The sequence below is a fragment of the Lissotriton vulgaris genome, chromosome 1_1 (genome assembly GCF_964263255.1).
Source record: "Lissotriton vulgaris chromosome 1_1, aLisVul1.2, whole genome shotgun sequence".
Lineage (NCBI taxonomy): Eukaryota > Metazoa > Chordata > Amphibia > Caudata > Salamandridae > Lissotriton > Lissotriton vulgaris.
In genome coordinates this window covers 764,580,396-764,600,257 of record NC_141685.1, presented here as the reverse complement: position 1 = coordinate 764,600,257, position 19,862 = coordinate 764,580,396, and the positions used below count along the sequence as shown (strand labels likewise).

The 19,862-nt window shown below is 45.9% G+C and overlaps 1 protein-coding gene across 2 annotated transcripts in view; it reads left to right on the top strand.

Annotated features, from left to right (window-relative positions):
• LOC147747789 (flavin-containing monooxygenase 1-like) overlaps positions 1 to 19,862 on the top strand; it is a 472,774-nt gene that overhangs the window by 421,763 nt on the left and 31,149 nt on the right. For both annotated transcript variants that reach the window (XM_086955833.1, XM_086955843.1), the window contains 2 exons: positions 4,948 to 5,300; positions 19,569 to 19,641. In XM_086955833.1, the coding sequence (XP_086811959.1) occupies positions 4,948 to 5,300; positions 19,569 to 19,641 (426 nt within the window). The remainder of the gene's footprint in view (positions 1 to 4,947; positions 5,301 to 19,568; positions 19,642 to 19,862) is intronic.

Sequence of the window (19,862 nt, the reverse complement as noted above, 5' to 3'; positions counted from 1 at the left end):
CAAAGTGCTACAAGGAAATCAAAAAAGAAACGTAAAAGGGAGCCAGGGACCTCCCAGCACGAATTGCTTCAAGGAAATCAAACACTCACAACAGAGTGATATAACCACTCAAAAAGGAGTGTGTGACAGTATAAGATTTGAAAATTGAACTCCTACCGGAGATCAGATCCCGCATCCTACATTTGCAAATCAGACCAGTTTTGAACTGATAAAGACACGCTGTATGGATATTTTGCAAGGTTTGAGACATTGCATGCATTTGTGTTAAATCCAGGCAATGCTTGCGATAAAATCAGGTAAATCAACAGTAAATCTCACCCTACCTGGTCGGAAAAAGGCCCAAAAGCTTTCAAAAAATGGCCCACACAATGATATCTCAGACCAACCCATAAGGCACTGCCTAATTGCCCTCCAGGCCAGTCCAATCTTGGTCCAAAGCCATCTCCGGAGTATCAAAAAGAATAGCCTCCTTCTTCCTTCCACATCACTCTTCATCTCGCCAGGCAGCTTGCCAAATGCTGCTAGGCATATGGCCATCGAAATTATATGTGAATTCATCTGCTCTACTACTTCCAAGCAATGCACCGACTTCCCACATTAACTGGGGTTTGTTTAATGGAACAGTGATGGGAACCTCTGCCTACAATGCCTCTCTTACAAGCCTAAATATTTGGTTACTGCGCATCCAAAGTAAAGGGCAGATGAAGGAAAGGATACCAGCAATTCAGACCTTTAGGGCCTGAAAAAGACTAAAAGCCAGAACCTCTGTTCTGGTATAATGCCTTTCTGCGAATCAACTTATAAAGTGTGCACTCTACACACATCACCATATACATCTCCATCTTTGTACACTCCTGCACAGACTGCAACCATGCACACAACCTGGAACAGCCAAAACTAAACAACATATATGAAATTTCAATAATCAAATCACAGAGCCAACATATTGCAAACACTGCACCTTAGTTCAGAATGCTGTACACAAAGCAGACATCATCATCAGGCACAACCATAAGGTCTGCAAAGCAGGAAAATAATCTGAGCCACCTCCACACTCAAAGTTGATGCCCTGATCAGACAAGATTATCATATCCAGCACATTGGTCTACCCAGTAGGACACAGGAAGTTATCATGGTCATCAAGGCAGCATAGTGGCCATGTAGGTTAAGCCAGCAAATGACCTTTGGTTCATTCAAGCTCATCCCCTTGCCACTTTCCTCAGCTGGTACAAAGACCATCACATTCCATCTGATCTACCGACTACCCGTAGCAGATTCAACCTTCACCTTTGATTTCCAACCTAATTTCAGCAGGTTCAACATGCTTCGTAAAAAACATAGGGGCATATTTACAAGGGCATTGCGCCACGGGAGCATCACTTTTTCCGATGCTCTGGTGATGCAATGCCCTGCTCCATATTTACAAGGCAGTGTTAAGCCACCTTGTAAATACGGCCCATCTTGCTGCAGTTTTCTGCAACAAAGGGGCGTGGAATGGGTGTTGCTGTAGGCTTTCCCATGTAACCCCAATTGCTTTTTGACACTGCCCCAGATTAACAAGGATTTGTAAATCTGAGGCAACACATTTGAAAAGGAGGCATTGAAGTGATGCAACAAGGAGAAATACTTTTATTTCTCCTCATTTTTTGCTCTTTCGATGTGTGCTGCATTCTACAAAGGAGCAAAACGTCATGTTTTTGTGCAGGAAGGTGTCCATTCCTACACAAACTCAATCATCTGTGCAATGCAGGCACCCTTGCATCATCCTCTGGAAGTTCCACATTGTAGGTGACACAAAACTAAAAACATGAAATAAGTCATTCTTCATCTCCTGGAAATCGTAAATATTATACAATGTGTGGCATTGTTAACACACATCAGTGGCAACAATTTGGACTTTATCTGCTCATCGTTGACCAATCTCACCAGCCATATGCCACAGTATCTGGACAGGACTGACAATCGAAATTGCTTTTAAAGTGTTCTCCTCCAGACCTCTTTTGAGGGGTATGTAACTGTTACCACTGATTTTTTCACAACGCATACCATTACCACGCATACATTTACAACGCAGGTCATTTTACAACGGAAACCTTTACAACGCAATACACTACAACGCACATACTATTACAACGCATACCATTACAACGTAAGTATAATTATAGGTAAGTTTATCTTTTTTTAAAAACATTTTTTAGTGGTATTTGGTTATGGGGTACAGGGGTATTTTTAGGTTTTAGGGCTGGGTTTGGGTTTTGGGGTACAGGGGTATTTTTAGGTTTTTGGGCTGGGTTTGGGTTTTGGGGTACAGGGGTATTTTTAGGTTTTAGGGCTGGGTTTGGGTTTTGGGGTACAGGGGTATTTTTAGGTTTTAGGGCTGGGTTTGGGTTTTGGGGTACAGGGGTATTTTGGGGTTTTAGGGCTGGGTTTGGGTTTTGGGGTACAGGGGTATTTTTAGGTTTTAGGGCTGGGTTTGGGTTTTGGGGTACAGTGGTATTTTTAGGTTTTAGGGCTGGGTTTGGGTTTTGGGGTACAGGGGTATTTTTAGGTTTTAGGGCTGGGTATGGGTTTTGGGGTACAGGGGTATTTTTAGGTTTTAGGGCTGGGTTTGGGTTTTGGGGTTCAGTGGTATTTTTAGGTTTTATGGCTGGGTTTGGGTTTTGGGGTACAGGGGTATGTGTAGGTTTTAGGGCTGGGTTTGGGTTTTGGGGTACAGGGGTATTTTTAGGTTTTAGGGCTGGGTTTGGGTTTTGGGGTACAGGGGTATTTTTAGGTTTTAGGGCTGGGTTTGGGTTTTGGGGTACAGGGGTATTTTTAGGTTTTAGGAATGGGTTTGGGTTTTGGGGTACAGGGGTACAGGGGTATTTTTAACATATATTTACAAATAATAAAATTGAAATTAATTTTATTAATAAAATTAATTAACAATTAAATAATAAATAATTAAATTAAATAATACCTCAATAATTATTTAAAATTAAATATTGATATTATATACTTACCTATACTTACGTTGTAATGGTATGCGTTGTAATAGTATCTGCGTTGTAGTGTATTGCGTTGTAAAGGTTTCCGTTGTAAAATGACCTGCGTTGTAAAAAATGCGTGGTAATGGTATGCGTGCTAAAAGTACGCGTGGTAACATCATATATCCATGTGGACTCTCCTGCGGATTATGTAGACCTTACAGATGCTAACACCCTGCTTATAGACCTCAATAATACATTCTAGACTAGAGTAAACAACCCCACTCTGCTTAAATCTCCCTTTTCAGAGTGCAAACCGTTGTACTGCGATTCAGTGAATCCAGTGTTCAAGCTATGGGATCTCTATGAGATACATACAAATGCTTTTAACATAATGATTTTCATGTTGCATTTGCTTTTGGACAGAAAATTGCTGTACCCTCTTAGTACAGTGGCATTTAACACTACAGAGATTTCTATTTTTACTTACAATACGTTCCCCTATCATCATGAGGGGAGGTGCTGCCTGAGGTACTGATTCTGAAAGAGATCCTTTCACATCTGAGTGTAGGGATAATTTACTAATTTACAAATTGGGTTCATGTTACTCTTTCAGCTGTAATCCATTTCTCCATATTGAGTTACTCAGTTAACTTCACATAGCAACTCTTCAAGAAAGGATTGCTCTTGACATAAATATGAAGATGTTGACACATTGAAAGGTGCCTGTGCGAAATTTAAGTTACATCGATAAGTATTTCCTAAGCTGACAGATCTATTCATATCAGACTTCTAGACGTTCTTGGGGATAGTCCACCACTCAGCGATTTGAGGCAATCTGAAAGCCACAGAGTTTAGGACTTTTGATCTGTAAACCTACTTTTTGTTTAGTTTATTAGTTTCATCCTACCCAGTTAGAGTAATAGAAACCTAGTCAGCTACAAGAGGCTAAGGGGCGGATTCCATAAGGGTACTTGGTGTCTCCTCCTCTGTTTTCCTGCTGGGAAGAAATGGGGTCAGGATTCCACATACAACAAGGGGTAAAGACAGTCAATGCACATTAGTCCCTTTCCGGGCCCAGGAGCTCTGAACAGTGCAGTGCAGGGGAGGAATTTACACCGAGACTCAGTGATTACAAACTCATTAATTTTGCCTACCAGTGCACCACACTGTGTACATTTAGCCCTTAAAGATGTCTGGCTGCCCATCCTATCAGCTCACAGTGATGAAATGGCAGCAATGAACCAGTGACTGTTATCACTCAATTGGCACTATCACTCTGCATACCAACATCCACCAATAATGCTGCATAACGTGCTCTCTCAATATCATCAATGCTGGGTCAAGACAAATGGACTGCCCATGTAGGCAAACTTATTGTGAGGATAGTTCCCAAGAGGTAATCTGCCAGAATCTGGAACAAACCTCTGCTGTATGAAAATGTCACCCATGTTACACCTAGTTGCGTACCACTCTAGATTGTTGGTATAGCACACAGAGTCAACCAACATTCAGGGCAGATCTTGTGTCATGTAGGTCATTCAACTGCTGATTCTGCTTGTGATAGACTAGTGCTGTAGAGTATATGATGTAATAAAGTTCAGGAAACTGATCTATCCACCAGGGACGGCGGTGTAGGCGATGGGCTGAGCAAGGAATATCATTGCTCCTAACGGCATGTAGTATATGAAATCTAATGAAGATTTCTTCAACCTGTATATCCTTATTTAAGCAGATTAAAGCATATGTTCTCTCTTCAATGATCAAAGCACATAATGTGTAGATGTAGTGTGTTCTGGAGTAATAGAACTAGACAGAAAGTCCTCCCTTAGCACAATATTCATGTGTCCTATCTATTAGCCTTGCAGCAGATGAGGAGGGTTGAACTACATTGGATCAAAATGGCCTGTATCTATTAGTCATTTACATACAAATATATAAATAAATGATATGCTTACTTTTGTTCTGTTTTCTCCTCCAGATGCTCATGGAAGGAACCCCTGGTGAGCGATGACTTGCCACACTGCATTATCCGCGGCTCAGTGGTGGTTAAGCCAAGTGTGATGAAGTTCACTGAATCCTCAGTCACATTTGATGACGGGACATCTGAAGACATTGATGTCATCATCTTTGCTACTGGGTTCAACTTAACTTTCCCGTTCCTGGACGAATCAGTTACCAAACCCAGTAACAGCAAGGTTTTACTCTACAGGCATGTCTTTCCACTAGAACTAGAGAAACCAACACTAGCATTCATTGGCATCATCCAGCCAATTGGTTCCGTCATATTACCTTTGGAGATTCAGGCACGCTGGGCCACGCGAGTCTTCAACGGTAGGTTAACAGTAGACCAGTGAGGTCCAGAAGCATTAACTGTTCGAAATGCAGCTGTCCACTTAGTCTCGCTTGCGTGTGATATTTATGCTACTCACATTTGGAGTAACCTCAATTTACGGTCATTTTATTTATGAACAGATGTGAGAGGCAACCTTACAGTTGCTTCAGTATAATAATAACATAAACAAGGCAGTACATTTCAGTTACTTTTAACCAGTAGCAAGGGTGTATGAGTGCCATGAAAACACATTGTGCTAGTTCACCAGAGCAGGTCTAGGCTTTGAAGGAGTCGCAATATGGGTAAAGGTTGTGTTTAGATGTTTCAAACAGTAATAGAGATGGTTGAAAAAGTCAGGTACATTGAGAAGAATAGTAATTAACTGTAAAGGCTCCAATGTAGCAACCCAATGATGTTGAGCACACCAAACAAATCCACAACTCTAGTTCTGCATGTAGAACAAAGAGAATCTAAAATGCAGGAGGACAGTTAGTGGAAGGTGTGTGGGGAAGGAATCCATGCAAATGAATCATGGGCACAACTCAAGGAGGGGAAATACAAGACTTAAGTGGAAACAACTTGTGGACAAAAGTGATAAAACTGCAACACATCTCCCTTCCTACAACAAGAAGTACGATCTCAGCGGTCATTAGGATGGGGGCGGACTTTGCCCGCCCGCCATCCTGTCGGGGATTGGGACCGCCCGACATAAGGGCGGTGGTCCCGTGGGTGGTATTAGGATGCGGCCGCCACAGTGGCGGCCGCATCCTGCATTTATAACATTGTGGCGGGCGGTGCTCTCTCCATCACCCGCCAAAATGCCATAAATGAATGTATGCATTTGCATACACAATGCGGCAGGCAGCGCGCGGTGCCTACCGCATTCTATATGCAAATGCAGGGGGTTCCACAGGTACCCCCCGTGTGCACCCCCCACCCCTCCTTCACTTTGGTGGCCCGCAGGGGGTCCCCAAAGTGAAGACCGCATGCCTTTCCGTGGCGGCATTGCCACCACAGAAAGGCATTATAAAAAGCTCATCATAATATGGCTGGCAGTGTCTGATAGACACCGCCACCATACTATTTCTTTTCCGCCCCTGCCGCAAGGCGACCGTGGCGGAAGAGCGGCGGACGGTCTTTCCATCCAACTAGGTCCCCCCCACCATACTAATATGGCGGGGGGGGACGAGTGAGGTTGTCGGGCGGATTGCCCCCGCCAGGCTGGCGGTGGCTACCGCCAGCCTGGCGGGGGCAATCCGCCCGACATCCTAATGGGCCCCTCAGTCTCCAACTTGAGTAGTTCTAAACAATTGTAGGAGGCAAAGGCTTAAACATGCAAAGTCTTTCAGATATTCAGTATGCTACTAGTGCACAGCTTGAGCAGTTGCAAAAAATTGCTGAAGGGAAGGGCCTAGTTAAAGTCTTTCAGCAGTTCAAGTCTTTTAACACATCTTGAACTTCATATAAAAATTGACGAATCTTGAGGTTCTTGCACACTGTCTTCCATAAGGCTTTGGCACTCCATCAAACCTATTCCTAAAAGAACATTGGCAATCAAAAGAACCTTCACACATCCCATTGCTCATAGAAACAGTTTTGTTTTTTCAAAATCAATCCACAAATCATAATTCTCCTTTTCCTTGCAAGCATTATCCTTATGACGTTCAACGTTATTGCAGCTCCACCACCTTCCATTTCCCAAATTTAACAGAGAATGCAACTTTGAACATCCCTTTAGGGGTTTTGAAAATGTAGGCCAAAGATGTCTCAGAGGCATGAGAAGCATCTATTATGCTGTATCTAAGAGACAAGTGTTGATCTTGTTGATAATTAATTCAGGAACTCTTTTTTCCTGCCCCTCGGGATTTACGCTTATCCCTTTACCATACACCGTGTATTTGCGTCCTATGGCTGACTTGCTGTAAGACTTACAGATGAGATTTTATTTGAAAGCCACATGTGCATAATCACAAATCATATTTAACCTACAACCAAACCAGGAAGATAGATCCTAAGGTATCATACACGCCCCGGAAAAGGCACGTACTTGATGGCACTTGGATGCTGGAGAACGTTTTTAAAATTAAACCCTTATAAAATGGAGATTATGCTCAACAGACCGAATCCCAATACATAGGACAGTACTTTATTTCTCTCATCTATAGGCTTCTCGCTACTCACAGAAAAAATAGTACACATTCTGGGAATAACACCTGCCCCGGAACGTTCCCTAAAAAACCCAAAGTGCAGGTACGAGGGAAGCTAGTTTCCACCATTGTAAAAGATTTTGTGCTGAATCCTTCGTTTTTATTAAATTTCTACTCAAAATATTAACCACCAAATGCTTTTATATAGTTCAGAAATATTTGACTCTGTATCCGAACTTTTGAATGAGCTGCATTGGCTTCCAGTCCACAAAAGGAACATGCTCATCCTGCTTGATGCATGCATTTGTTGTGGGTGAGACTCATTTTCTAAGAAACAAATTCACCAAATATACCTTTGGGAGTCATTTAATATCTGCTACAACCCTACAATTCATATCTCCACCCTAATGACTCAGACAGAGCATTTAGCACCCAAGGTGCCCAGCTATGGAATATTACTTACTGAAAAGTCAGAAAAGAATCTGTTTAATCGTAAATGTCAGAAAAATCTTAAACCCTTTTATTATTTTGATGTGTCTTGCTTGTTTTTTTTACTGATCATCAGTTTTTCACCTAGAGCCAGTAAAATCCTACATCTGTATAGTAGGTTTCTAGTCCCAGCTTTCAGATCTAGACCTGCTGCTTATGTTAGTAAAGCCATTCATTATACATGTGTTTTCTCAATTGTGCCAATAGACTTGAAGGTAGTATTTTGCGGTATTAAGATAACCTAAAGCATTTATTATGCATTAATATTAATTAAAAGTATTCTATAGAATGTATTAAAAAGGAATTACGTGGAATTTTATTAAAACGGAATGTTGGAATAATTTTTAAATTAAAAAAATGTTGCTAAAATATTTCATAGTTAAATAATATAATAGATTACTTTGTTTTATTATTTTCTATATTAAACCATATTAATTTAAATGTTTAACTTTTTTAAATAAGTTAATTTAACCCTATAGGGTTCTATCTTAAGTCCCTACCTTCATTATTTTCTGTGAGAGGATGTTACATTATCAGTGGCTGGTCGTGTGGTGCTAGACTTACTTCTGCTCAGAGCTAGAGTAATTTACTGTTTTGGGTTTCTTTTTGGCTCTAGTAACTTTAGAAGTATAGGCCCACATGCATCATTGTAAGAATTTGCGATTCCTAAATTGCGAAAATTAAGGAATCGCAATTTAGGAATCGCAAATTCCTATGCATCAAAAAATCGCAAAGGTTTTTGGGATTTCCTAATTTTCCTTATTTGCGATTCCTTAATTGCGATCGCAAATAAGAAATCGCTTTACATTGATTCCTATGGGCCTCTGGAAGGCATTCTCATTTTGCGAATTCGCAATTAAGGAATCGCAAAATGAAACACAATTTCAAGGGCGCAGGGGGGGGGGTCCAAAGGATCCCCCCTGCACCTCTGGAATGTCATGTAAGTACATTTTACTCACACACACAAGTCCCAAGGGCATGTGTGTGTGTAAAATGTAAGTTTCAAAAATGCATTTTTTTGCATTTTTGAAACTTTTCACAAATTACCATGAAGGTTCACTGCATGGTAATTTTCCCCTTCCTAATTGTGAATTAGCAAATTAAAATTAATCATGCATAGCATTTAAAAAATCGCAAAATTAGCGATTTCTTAAATGCTATCGCAAATTGAGAAGTCGCAAAAAATTGCGATTTCTTAAATTGCGATAAATGAAAAATAAATGATGCATCCTAAAAAATGATTTTGGAATCGCAAACGGCCGAATTTTGCGATTCGCACCGTTTGCGATTCCAAAATCGCTTGATGCATGTGCCCCATAGTTTATGAATAGCAACAGGCTTACTCTTTTGTTGGTGGGTGCATGCCCCTCTTTAAACACATCCCTGTCCTCCCCAAACTCACCTTATTTCTTCCTAACCTCCTCCCTTTGAATTCTAGGTATACCCCATTTTCCAACCATTCCACCTGTCCCTTCCACATTTTCTATTAAAACGTATGCTTAATGTGTGGAGACACTGCATCCAGAACGGGGATATCCACACAGAAAAAGATAGGATAGGATAAACCTGAACCTCCGCATGCAAGTTTGTGAATAACATTTTGTAGTACATTTGAGTACTATTAAAGTACTACAAAATGTACTACAAAATGCAGTTTTTGAATAGGCCCCTTAAAGTGTAAATGACACCAGTGAATGCTGCCTGTGAAAATCCATATTTACAAAAATGGAACCAAATATCTATGTTGATATTACAAATAAAGACAAAAAACACTGTTGCTGATGTACAAAAATATAGGACCCCATTATGCTGACCGGCATCCAGTCACAAACGGGACCGCCCGACAAGGATTCGGCGGAGCTGCTTCGCTAATTAGGATTAACCCTGGGTGGTGAACTCTACTCGCGGAGTTTGCAAAGTTTTCCGCACTCCGCGTTACGTGGAGCATGCGGAGTTCCGAAGAACTCCATTCCGTGTAGCTGTGTTTTTTTTCCTCTCTCAGGGGGCGTGGCTTGGCCGGCTGCAAGATGGCCGCACCTTGAGTGGGCTCTGCCAGCCAAGTCTTTCAATCCACCACGATCCTGCGGATCCTGGGTGCACTGACCCTCAGCTCCACACTGCCTCGATTCCCTGCCTCTGGGGTCGACGATTGGTCCCCCAGCTGACTCCCAGCGCCAAAGCTGCACCAAGATCCACCGTCATTTCCAGTCCCGGGTGCAGCGGCCGGGCCTACCTGGTGGTGTGCGCCGGGCTCTGGTGGAGATGAGGGACTGCTGATGCGCACCTGCCGAGACCGGGACCTCCTGCTGACAACGACCTGCTGCCTCTTTTCCCTGGTCGGTTGCGCTGCTGACAGGGCCTTTTGCAGCGCAGCTGGGGGCGCAAGTGTCGCACCGCGGGGCCCGGCCACTCCTCCTGCTATCTGGTGCCAGCTGGCGCCTGAGGAGCCCTTAGCCTCCCGCAGTTTGTTTGGGGCCCGCGAGGTGCTGCTTTTCATCTCGACGCACGTTGGCCTGCCGGAGCGCTCTCTGCTGGCAGCCTCCCAGGTTTATGCCTCACTGCAGCCTTCCTTGCTCCAGCGCACTGAGGTGCCTGCCTCCATTCTTCTGCACGCTGCACTCTCTACATCAGCTCAAACTGGCTGCCCGGACCGGCCGTCCTTCTTTGGTGCCCTGCTTGTCTAATACTGGGTGTGGCGGCACCCTCCTGCTCTCCTAGCCCTCCCAATCATCAGTGGACACGCCTGCGGCTCCGGGGCCCGGAACTGTGTTGCTCTCCTGGGGCCCTACCCCCACCGGCCTGCGATTGGGGATAACCTCTCCCTCCCCTGGCCCACCTGCCACCGGCCCTGCTCGGCCTTTCCACTCAGCGCACTGCAGGCGCCTGCTGTTGTCCCTCCAGCCATGAACCAACTTGCAAGACTTGACACCCCACCTCCTCTTCCTTGGACCTAGTTGTTCGTCCCGGACTCTGATTGGACGCTGCTCCCCTTGCCAGTTCGAACCTCACCTTACGCCTCCCCTGTGTCGGCCTTTCCCTTGGGCCTGTGCCTGCTACACCTTCTGGTGCCCCTCCTTGGCCATAACTCCTGCACCGCACATCCGCTTCCTGATCCTCGGCGGAGCGTGTGGCGGGCTTGTGTGGGGCCGGCGGTCTGACCATGGGGATGGCGGACCCCAAGCAGCCTAAGCTGGCATTTAACCAACGCAGGCAAACTCGGCAGGATGGGGCGGCCCCGGAGACTGATGAGCCTGCGGCCCAGCCCGAAGTGGGTCCGACCCGAGAGGACGACCTTAAAGCCATCATGCTAGATGTGAAGGCCACAGTCACCGGCATCGCCACTCAGCTTGACCAACTATCCGCCCGTTTGGACACTGTCAAGGCCCGGGTGGACTCGCACGATGCACAGCTGACCCAAGTGGAGGCAAGGGTGTCCGATGTTGAAGACGCCGCAACTCAGGATCACCGCAAACTTCTCCAAATGGACAAGATTCTAGAGCTCATCAAGAACCAGAGCGAGAATTTGGAGGCCATTCCCACAGAAGCAACCTCCGCATCACTGGCGTGTCCGAATCCACCAACATTTCCAAAATGGAGGATTTTGTTGAACAGCTTATCCGGGACCTATTTGGTGAGGTACTTTGCCCTGTCTTCATAGTAGAGCGTGCCCATTGCTCTTTAGGGTCCTGGCCTGCCTGCTCATCCTATCAGCGCAAAATTACTAAACTTTTGGGAGCAAGATGCCATTCTAGGGGCAGCCAGGGAGAAGGGCGACATTTGCCATCAGGGAAACTTTATATCCTTTTACCCTGATTATACAATGCCCATCATGAATTCCTCCCGGCCAAACGACTACTTCAGAAACATGACATCCCCTACTCCCTGGCTTATCCGGCCAAGCTGCGAGTCAGGCAGGGCTCACAAGTGCACGTCTTCACGGAGCCAAAGGCAGCACTGGCCTTCGCGAAAAAGCTCGACAAACCACAGCGCTCCACACTTTCCAGCTCTCAAACTGCTGCCGCCGGCAATCTGAGTGACAACGACTGATGGTAGCCCTCTCTCCTGGATGCCCTCAACTCGGGCAGTCATTCCTGCCCCCGCCCTCATTGGACGCTCTCCTGTTCCCTGACATGTGGGCCCAGTGGTTCATCCTTGTCGAAGATGCTCCTGCTGCCCCTACTACATCAGTTCTACACTCTCCTCTTCCTTCACGCAATAGCTATTGACTCCTGTTTTGGGTCACCTGTTATCTTGGTTGCGTCCCTATGACAAGCCCTGCTATTTGTGGTGCCCCATTTGCCTCTTATGTCTTCACCCACTGTCTGCGATCATCCGCGGCTTGGCCACCCTGTCCTAGTGGCAGGGGTGTTCGCTGAGCAGAGCCATGCCTCCACTGGATAATTCCCTCCACCATTGAATTTAATCTTCCCATTCCTTGTTGGGGTTTTACTGGGTGGGTGGGGATGGTTTCTCAACCTGATTGGGGGGTTGGTGTGGGTGGTGGGGGGATTCATTGGATACGTTGCCTTCATTCCGAGGCCTGTTGTTTGTTATGTTCATTGACACTTTCTGTAACGTGTTAATTGCTACACCGTCTGCTGCAATGCACATCCCTTCTCAATCACATCTGGTTTCCGCTCCTCACCTGTCCTCATCCGCCATTCACTTTCATTGCATAGCGATATGACGACCACCATATGACGACCACCATCCTCATGTGCAGAGGGCTCCCCTGGCACACATCCCAGGTCATCACGGACCCTGAGGGGCACTTCACCATCCTGCATGGCACTCTACTGGCCCAAACCTTGAGCCTGGCAGCGTTCTATGGCTGCAATTCTGATGAATCTGACTTCTTTGCACAAGTGTGGTGACTCATACCTTCCCTGGGCCCTGCCGCTCTGTTCTGGGGGGTGATTTCAACATTACATCCTCAGCCACCCTTGATCGCTTTGGGCCCCACGCTCTGCACCTATGCTCCACATCTCTCTTGCATTCCATACTATCCGACAACACCCTGCTCAACGTGTGGTGGCACACTCACCCAGAAGCGCGTGAAGGCACATGGTACGGGCTCTTTAGACTGCTGGTCCAGTCTGGACCTCTGGATCACCACTCAGGACACTTTTGACTGGGTCACCTCCGTAGAGCACATGGCGCATACTCTCTCTGACCATGCTCCCGTCCGCCTCAGCTTGCTCCTCCTGCACATCCCGTGGCACATGTTGGCTGCCCACCAATGCACTCCACGATTTGGTGTTTTGTGACGAGATTCTAACCGCAATCAGAAATTATTTTGGTCTAAACTCCAGCTCCGTTGACTCCCCTTCCACACTTTGGGAGGGTTTTAAGGGGGTGATTCGGGGCAGGTGTATCTCCAAGCAGGATGGTGTCCTGCACTCTATAACGGTGCCCTTGAATGCTTGGAGGGAGAAATCAAGACCCTTGACTCTTTACATTCTCTTAGTCCCAGCCCTGAAATCTTTGCATAGCTCCGGGCCGATAGAGAACGCTCCGATTTGAGCAGGGGGGCAAGGGCACGTCATTTTGGTGAGGGGGCTCGCCTGGGTAAGACTTTAGCCAATCTGCTCCGATGGTCGCATGCCGCCTCGTATATCACAGCGCTCCAGGATGGGGGCCCTGAACGAACAACCTCTCCTGATGAGGTGGTGAACAGGTTCACCGCCTTTTATTCTCAACTCTACACTGCTGGGATCAGTGCTTTACACAACATCCTTGACCAATATTTCGACACTCTTGAGCTCCTCTGGCTGGGAAACAGCCATCGGGAGTACCTCGACAAACCCTTTTCTAAGGAGGAGATCCTGGCAGCCATTAACATTCTGCCTGGCGATAAAGCTCCGGGCTCTGATGGTCTTCCTGCGTCCTTTTACAAACCCTTCGTGCCCTTTCTCATTCCGCACCTTGCTGCCAGGTATAATGACTCCTTTGAGTGCGGCCACTTCCCTCCATCACTCTGCCTTGCTCACACTGCTCCTAAAACCGGACAAATCACCAGAGCTCCTTGACTCCTACCACCCGATATCTCCCATTAACACTGATAATAAGATTTTCGCCAAGCTGCTGGCCTCCCGCCTCCTTCCTCTCATGCCCTTGATAGCTCGCTCAGACCAGTCCGGTTTCATCCCTGGTCATGCTATGTCGCACAATCTCCGAACCATATTCGCTGTTCTCCACCAGATTACCCCTACTCTTCCGGTCATGGCTGCTCTCTTAGACGCTACGAAAAGCCTTTGGCACTCTTGAGTGGCCCTTCCTCCTTTACCTTCTCCCTCGCTTGGGCTTCAGCCCGGTTTTCTGCGCAAAGTCCACCTTCTCTATTCTCTCCCTACAGCTCGCCTTCGGATCAATGGTCAGATCTCGAAGCCCATCCCCGTTTCTAGGGGCACGAGACAGGGGTGCCCACTCTCTACCAAGTTTTTTGCTGTAGCTAAGGAGCCCCTTGCCGCTAGGCTCTGGCAGCATCACACCCAGAGGCGTCTTGGATTTGCAGCCCGAGCCTTGATTGTCTCAATGTACGTGGACGACGTTACATTCTATATCCACAACCACCAAGTAAATCACAGCCCTATGCTCCGCGAGGTGGTGCGCTTTGTGGGATTGTCTGGTATCCAGGTTAACTGGTGTAAGTCTATTCCCTTTCCTCTGACAGACGCCACTGTCCCCTTCACTCCGACTATCCATTTGTGTGGGCGTCGAGCCCACTAGATATCCGGGCGTTTGGCTCTGTAGGAACATGGACGAACTCTGGAGGGCAAATTTCGGCCGGGCGGTTGACTGGCTGGAAACTAAGATCCCCCTCTAGTGGTGCTTGCCCCTGTCCCTGGCGGGGTGCATAGCCAACGCCAAGGTGGTAGTGCTCCCTAAATTTGTATGCTTGTTCCTGAACATCATCATTCATCTCACGACTCATTTGTGTTGTACACTTCGCTCTCTCATTATCTCTCTCGTCTGATCATCAGCCTAGAATTGCATATAATATTCTCACACTCCCCTTATCTTGTGGCGGGCTGGGTGCCCCAGATTTCAAATTATACGCCCTCATTGCCCAAGCCAGCTTCTTCTACTTCTGGCTACATCCGAAGCCTTTTCAGCCTCACATGGCAGTGGAAGCTAACCTAGCAGCCCCCTTGCCTCTCCAGACTGCTATATTTGCCCTCGCCAACCCCCGCGCGGAGAGATCGACATGGTGGAGACCCTGCATTGGACTGGTATGGTCTTCTGAGATACTCTGGCTCCAGCTTGCTCTCTGCCAATGCCATACCCATCGCATATAACCTGGTATTCCCTTCATACAAAAGACCGAGATGGTAAAACGTGTGACTGGACAGGGGCTGTCAACTTTATCGGACCTTTACTCTGCTGGCTGCTTCTTTTCTCTCCCAGCCGAGTCCGGTCCTTTGGACACTCTGCTCTATTACCAACTTGGAGCATCCTGCCAGGAGCTGCACCCCACGTTCTTCCAGCCCTTTCTACGATGGCTGCCCTCAATCTTGCATACACGTACGCCTGCCCTCGCAAGCTGGTCTCCAGACTCTATGGCCTTACGCTAGCAGCTGCCTCAATCTCTGCTGACTGCGCCCGTTTTGCTTGGAGCACCTAGGCACCGATCTTTCTAAGGAGGTCTGGCTGTATTGTTGCAAGCAGATCAAGTGTCTGTCCCCTAACTACCCTCTGCACCTCATACATTTTAAATACCTGCATAGATTATACAGCTCCCCTGCCCAGCTGCATAGAATGGGACTCCCTTCTAGCGATAGATGTCTCCTATGCTCTGCCCCTGCTGCCGACTTTTCTCATCTCGCCTGGCTGTGACCCAAGGTTTATGCGTATTGACGCGATGTATGCACTGCCATCACTGAAATCACCTCCACACCTGTCATGCCGGACCCACTGATCTGCCTCTTAGGCTTTGTGAAACATTGTCCTGATGCCTCCCGCCGCCTCACCGCTATGCTGCTCGTTCTTGCGCAACGCAGTGTCGCCATGCATTGGGGTTGAAGACCTGCACCCAAGGTTGGCGCTTGTCTTGAGGATGCTGCACGTTGTCAGACGCTTTTGTCTGAATTCTGGGATTTGACAACGGCTAATTGCCCGTCGCTTGACATTTGTGCTCCTCTTGTCTCATACTTCCTGCAACAGAGTGTTCCGCCCTCCACGGCCTCTCCCACGCTCCCTGACGGCTCATTGGCCACTGCAGCCGCCGGTGTTGGCCCGTAGAGGATTGCTCCCCCACCTCTTCGCACTGCTGCTTCTTTGTGGCCTCTCCCGCCAGCACTTGGCATTCTTCCTTGTCCATCCTGCTCCATCTCCTGTCACTCTCTCTTGTGTACTTGTGTTGGCTACTAATACATAATTGTTTCAATGATGTGTGTAACAGATGTGTTTTTTTCTTCTTTACCTGCGGAATCCCCGCCTGCTTATTTTGAAACTTGATGTGCTTGTTTCCTAATAAATGTCTTTGAAAAATAAAAAAGTTGGCAAGTAAGAAAAATCCACCTCCCGGCAAGATTTTTCCTCATTTGCGCTCATCACGTCAAGTTGGGGAGTACGAGTGAGGGAAATCGCCCTTCTGGCATGATTTCTCAACGCGGGCGGTCAGATTTCTCATTGTGTGTGGCCGCATATGAGCGCAACCGTGCAAATTAGGAAACCATCTGTTTGCTTTGAGAACGCTGCAGCTCGAGTAGAAAACCTACTTGAGCAGCAGAAAGGAAACAGCACCCGCTTGTGTTGTGCAGGGTGCTGTTCGCGATACGTTCACAGCACCGACAAACTTCCAGCAATGAAAATTACCGCAAATTGCAATTTTCCTATGCCCTCCACTGCTTGAGGAGCTCAGCGTAGCGTGGCAGAGTTTTTTTTGCACTTTGTGGAGTTCCACCTAGCGGAACTCCGCCCAGGCCTAATTAGGATGCACATACTTTCACGGTGGTCAGAAAGTGTATCTTTCCTATTGCGGCTTGTGCTGTGGGCTGCAACACAAGCCACAATATGAAATATGCACTTTTTAAACATCCATGCACCATGTGGCAGGCACAGTGCCTGTCGCATAATACATGAATGTTTCTGGGCACCACAGCTTACCCCCAAGCCCCATAGCAGGGGACGCGGGGCACAGGCGCCCTGCTAGCAGACCACAAAGTCAGTTTTGGACAGCCTTTCAATGGCAATCGGCGCGTCATAGAATGGCTGTGGAAAAGTGCATCCTAATCCCCATTGCAGTGCCTCAGCAGGCACCGCCTCCATTCTGGGAATTACAATCCACCCTCCACTTCGATTAGCTCCTTGAGCCTGTCGGAGGCAGAGCGGATTCCCCCCCCATTGGTCCGATGCCTCTAATGTCAGGCAGAACTCCATTGAGCTGACCGATAGCCTTCCGCCCGACATCGTACTGGGGCCCATTGTGTTTAAAGTATTGACTTGCACATAAAATGATTCCAAAATACTAATTTGCACAATATCATCAAAGTAAGTAGAGTAAATCTGTAAATGGTTGCTTACTAAATACTAGCAAATCTTGGTCGTGCCATCCTTTTGCAGAAACTTCCACAGTGAAAGTAAAGTTCTCTTTGGAGTTACACTTAAAATAATCAAAACCAGATGGACAAATTTATGAGAAAAAAATGTCCTTCAATTGGTGGACTACATTGTGTTTTGTACTGTGATGTAACACAGTACTTTAAGGTAAGAGACTGAGTAATACTGGGAGAGAAAAACAACATGGGTTTTTGCATTGAATTAGAAGTAGATCCAATGCATGAGGTCACATGAGTAGATTTTCATCAAATTAAACCAGTAGGAAGGGAATTCAAAAAGTGTTAAATTACTGCATATCATTTCTTGTAGGTGATATAGGCACAGTTTTTCTAAAAACCTGCGTATTGTGCACTATCCTTCACTTCTCAATGCCTATAGATTTAGCACAACATATATTAAGAAAATTGTAATGTTCTCACAGTAATTGCAGGATTCTAAGGCCTTCATTTCTAGTGGGTGTGTTTTAGAGGCGATATTTATGAACCTGCAAATGAACAATCTCTTGGGGCATGTTATTTATCAGCTGCAACAAATAGCACCGATTACTTTACGTTTCCCCTTATAATGAAGAGTTTGTGGATTTTAGTACTTACTGCAGCAAATCTGCATCTTCCAATAAATATTGGGGATTTTTACTCAATAAACATCAGCAGGTTTGCTCCACAGAGCAACCGATTATCAATGTGGTCGCTCCTGATTTTGTACAGCTGGAGGTTGCCTTTGGTATTAGAGTGGAGTAAGTCGAGGCTAGCACTCTGGGAAGGTTTCACTTTGGCTTTATACTGGTGGTGGTCTCTATATTCTGACTTTATTCTTTCAACTTTATGAAAACAGGTGTTTTTATTTTGGCTCATACTCATGTAATTTGGATGTACATAAAGAAGCACTCTATCTGACTTTGCACCAATTGGTTGGATTTTTGGTACTGATAGACAAATAATCGTGTTCATTAACTGATTGATATTCATTTATTTATTGTTTTACAGTGTTTCCCCTGAAGAAGGGACAATAAATGTCCCGAAATGCATTGGGCTACAGACATCTGCATTGTTTGACCCCTTGCATGTTCGTGACGGAACCATTCCGTTACGAGCCACGGTGGTGCTGTGCTGGTGACTGAATAGTTCCGTCATGGCCCGGCCGCCGTGCCTGCGCAGCGCAGATTTTGCGCCTGCGCTGCGCTGCGCGTTCTATTGAGCGGGCGGGGCCGTGATAGAACCATTCCGTCACAAGCACAGCGCCACCGCGGCTCGTGACGGAGTGGTTCCGTCACAAGCATGGCGGCGCCGCGCGGCCCCCATCCCCCCTAGTGCCGCTGCAGAATTACCACTGCGGCCAAGGGGTTAAACAAGAAGCTGTCATGATTATATATATTTACAGATTGTTATTATTTTGAGTTGAGTTTTATATCTATCAAGAATTTGATGTTTCATGATCTTGTTGAAAATAATCCTTGAAACAATACGTGTTTCAGTTAAATGATTAAAGAATAGAGAATGAAAGATTGATTACGTTTATTGTTGAGTTTAGTAAACAATAGTTTATCATTTATAGTTGTGTGTGCCTGAGTCCAGCAGGCAGTGTAGAAGGCTGTCCATCCCTTTCAGGAGATTTTGTTAAGCCACTGATTACAGGATGCGTTTTTTATTGCAGCCAGTATTTATCAGATGCAATAAAATATGCCAAACTCATAATTGCAATATTTTCAGCAACATGAGTTAACATACATGTCGTAATGTATCGGGTAACTCATAAGGAGGGTCATATACATTGGATGTTATTATTTTAAATAATCAATAAAACTGTATAGTAGAAATATTAGCTGAGTTTATTTTCTTTGTGGGGTGCAACACTGTATGAGGTTGACAATGCAAATAATAATAATAATCAGTGCAGAAGTTGGACCTACTGGTTTTGACAAGACTTGCTCTGGCAGCAGTTCAGGCACTTCCATGCATGGATAGTAAAAAAGACCCATAATGAAATGGTATATACAAACTGGAGGAGATATTTGGTGCAGCACAGGCTCTAGTCATCCATTTAGACTGAAAGGTTGTTCCTGTCTTCCAGGGCTTAACAAGCTGCCTTCACTGGAGAAACAGCGAGAAGAACTTGCAGAAAGGACCAAAATGGTATTAAAAAGGTAAGGGATGTTAAATGGAGATTGTCTCCAATCTTTGTAACTAACTTTTGTTTCACTTACTTTCCGCTATATATGCAAGCGTGTAAGGAGTTAAGGACTCTCAATCATACATATTTAAGTTATAAAAATATAAAACATGATTTTCATTCGGGTGCAATTGAATGCTTTTTCTGATGTATTACTAACCCTGGGCGGAGCAAACGTAGTGCCTCTACGTGGAG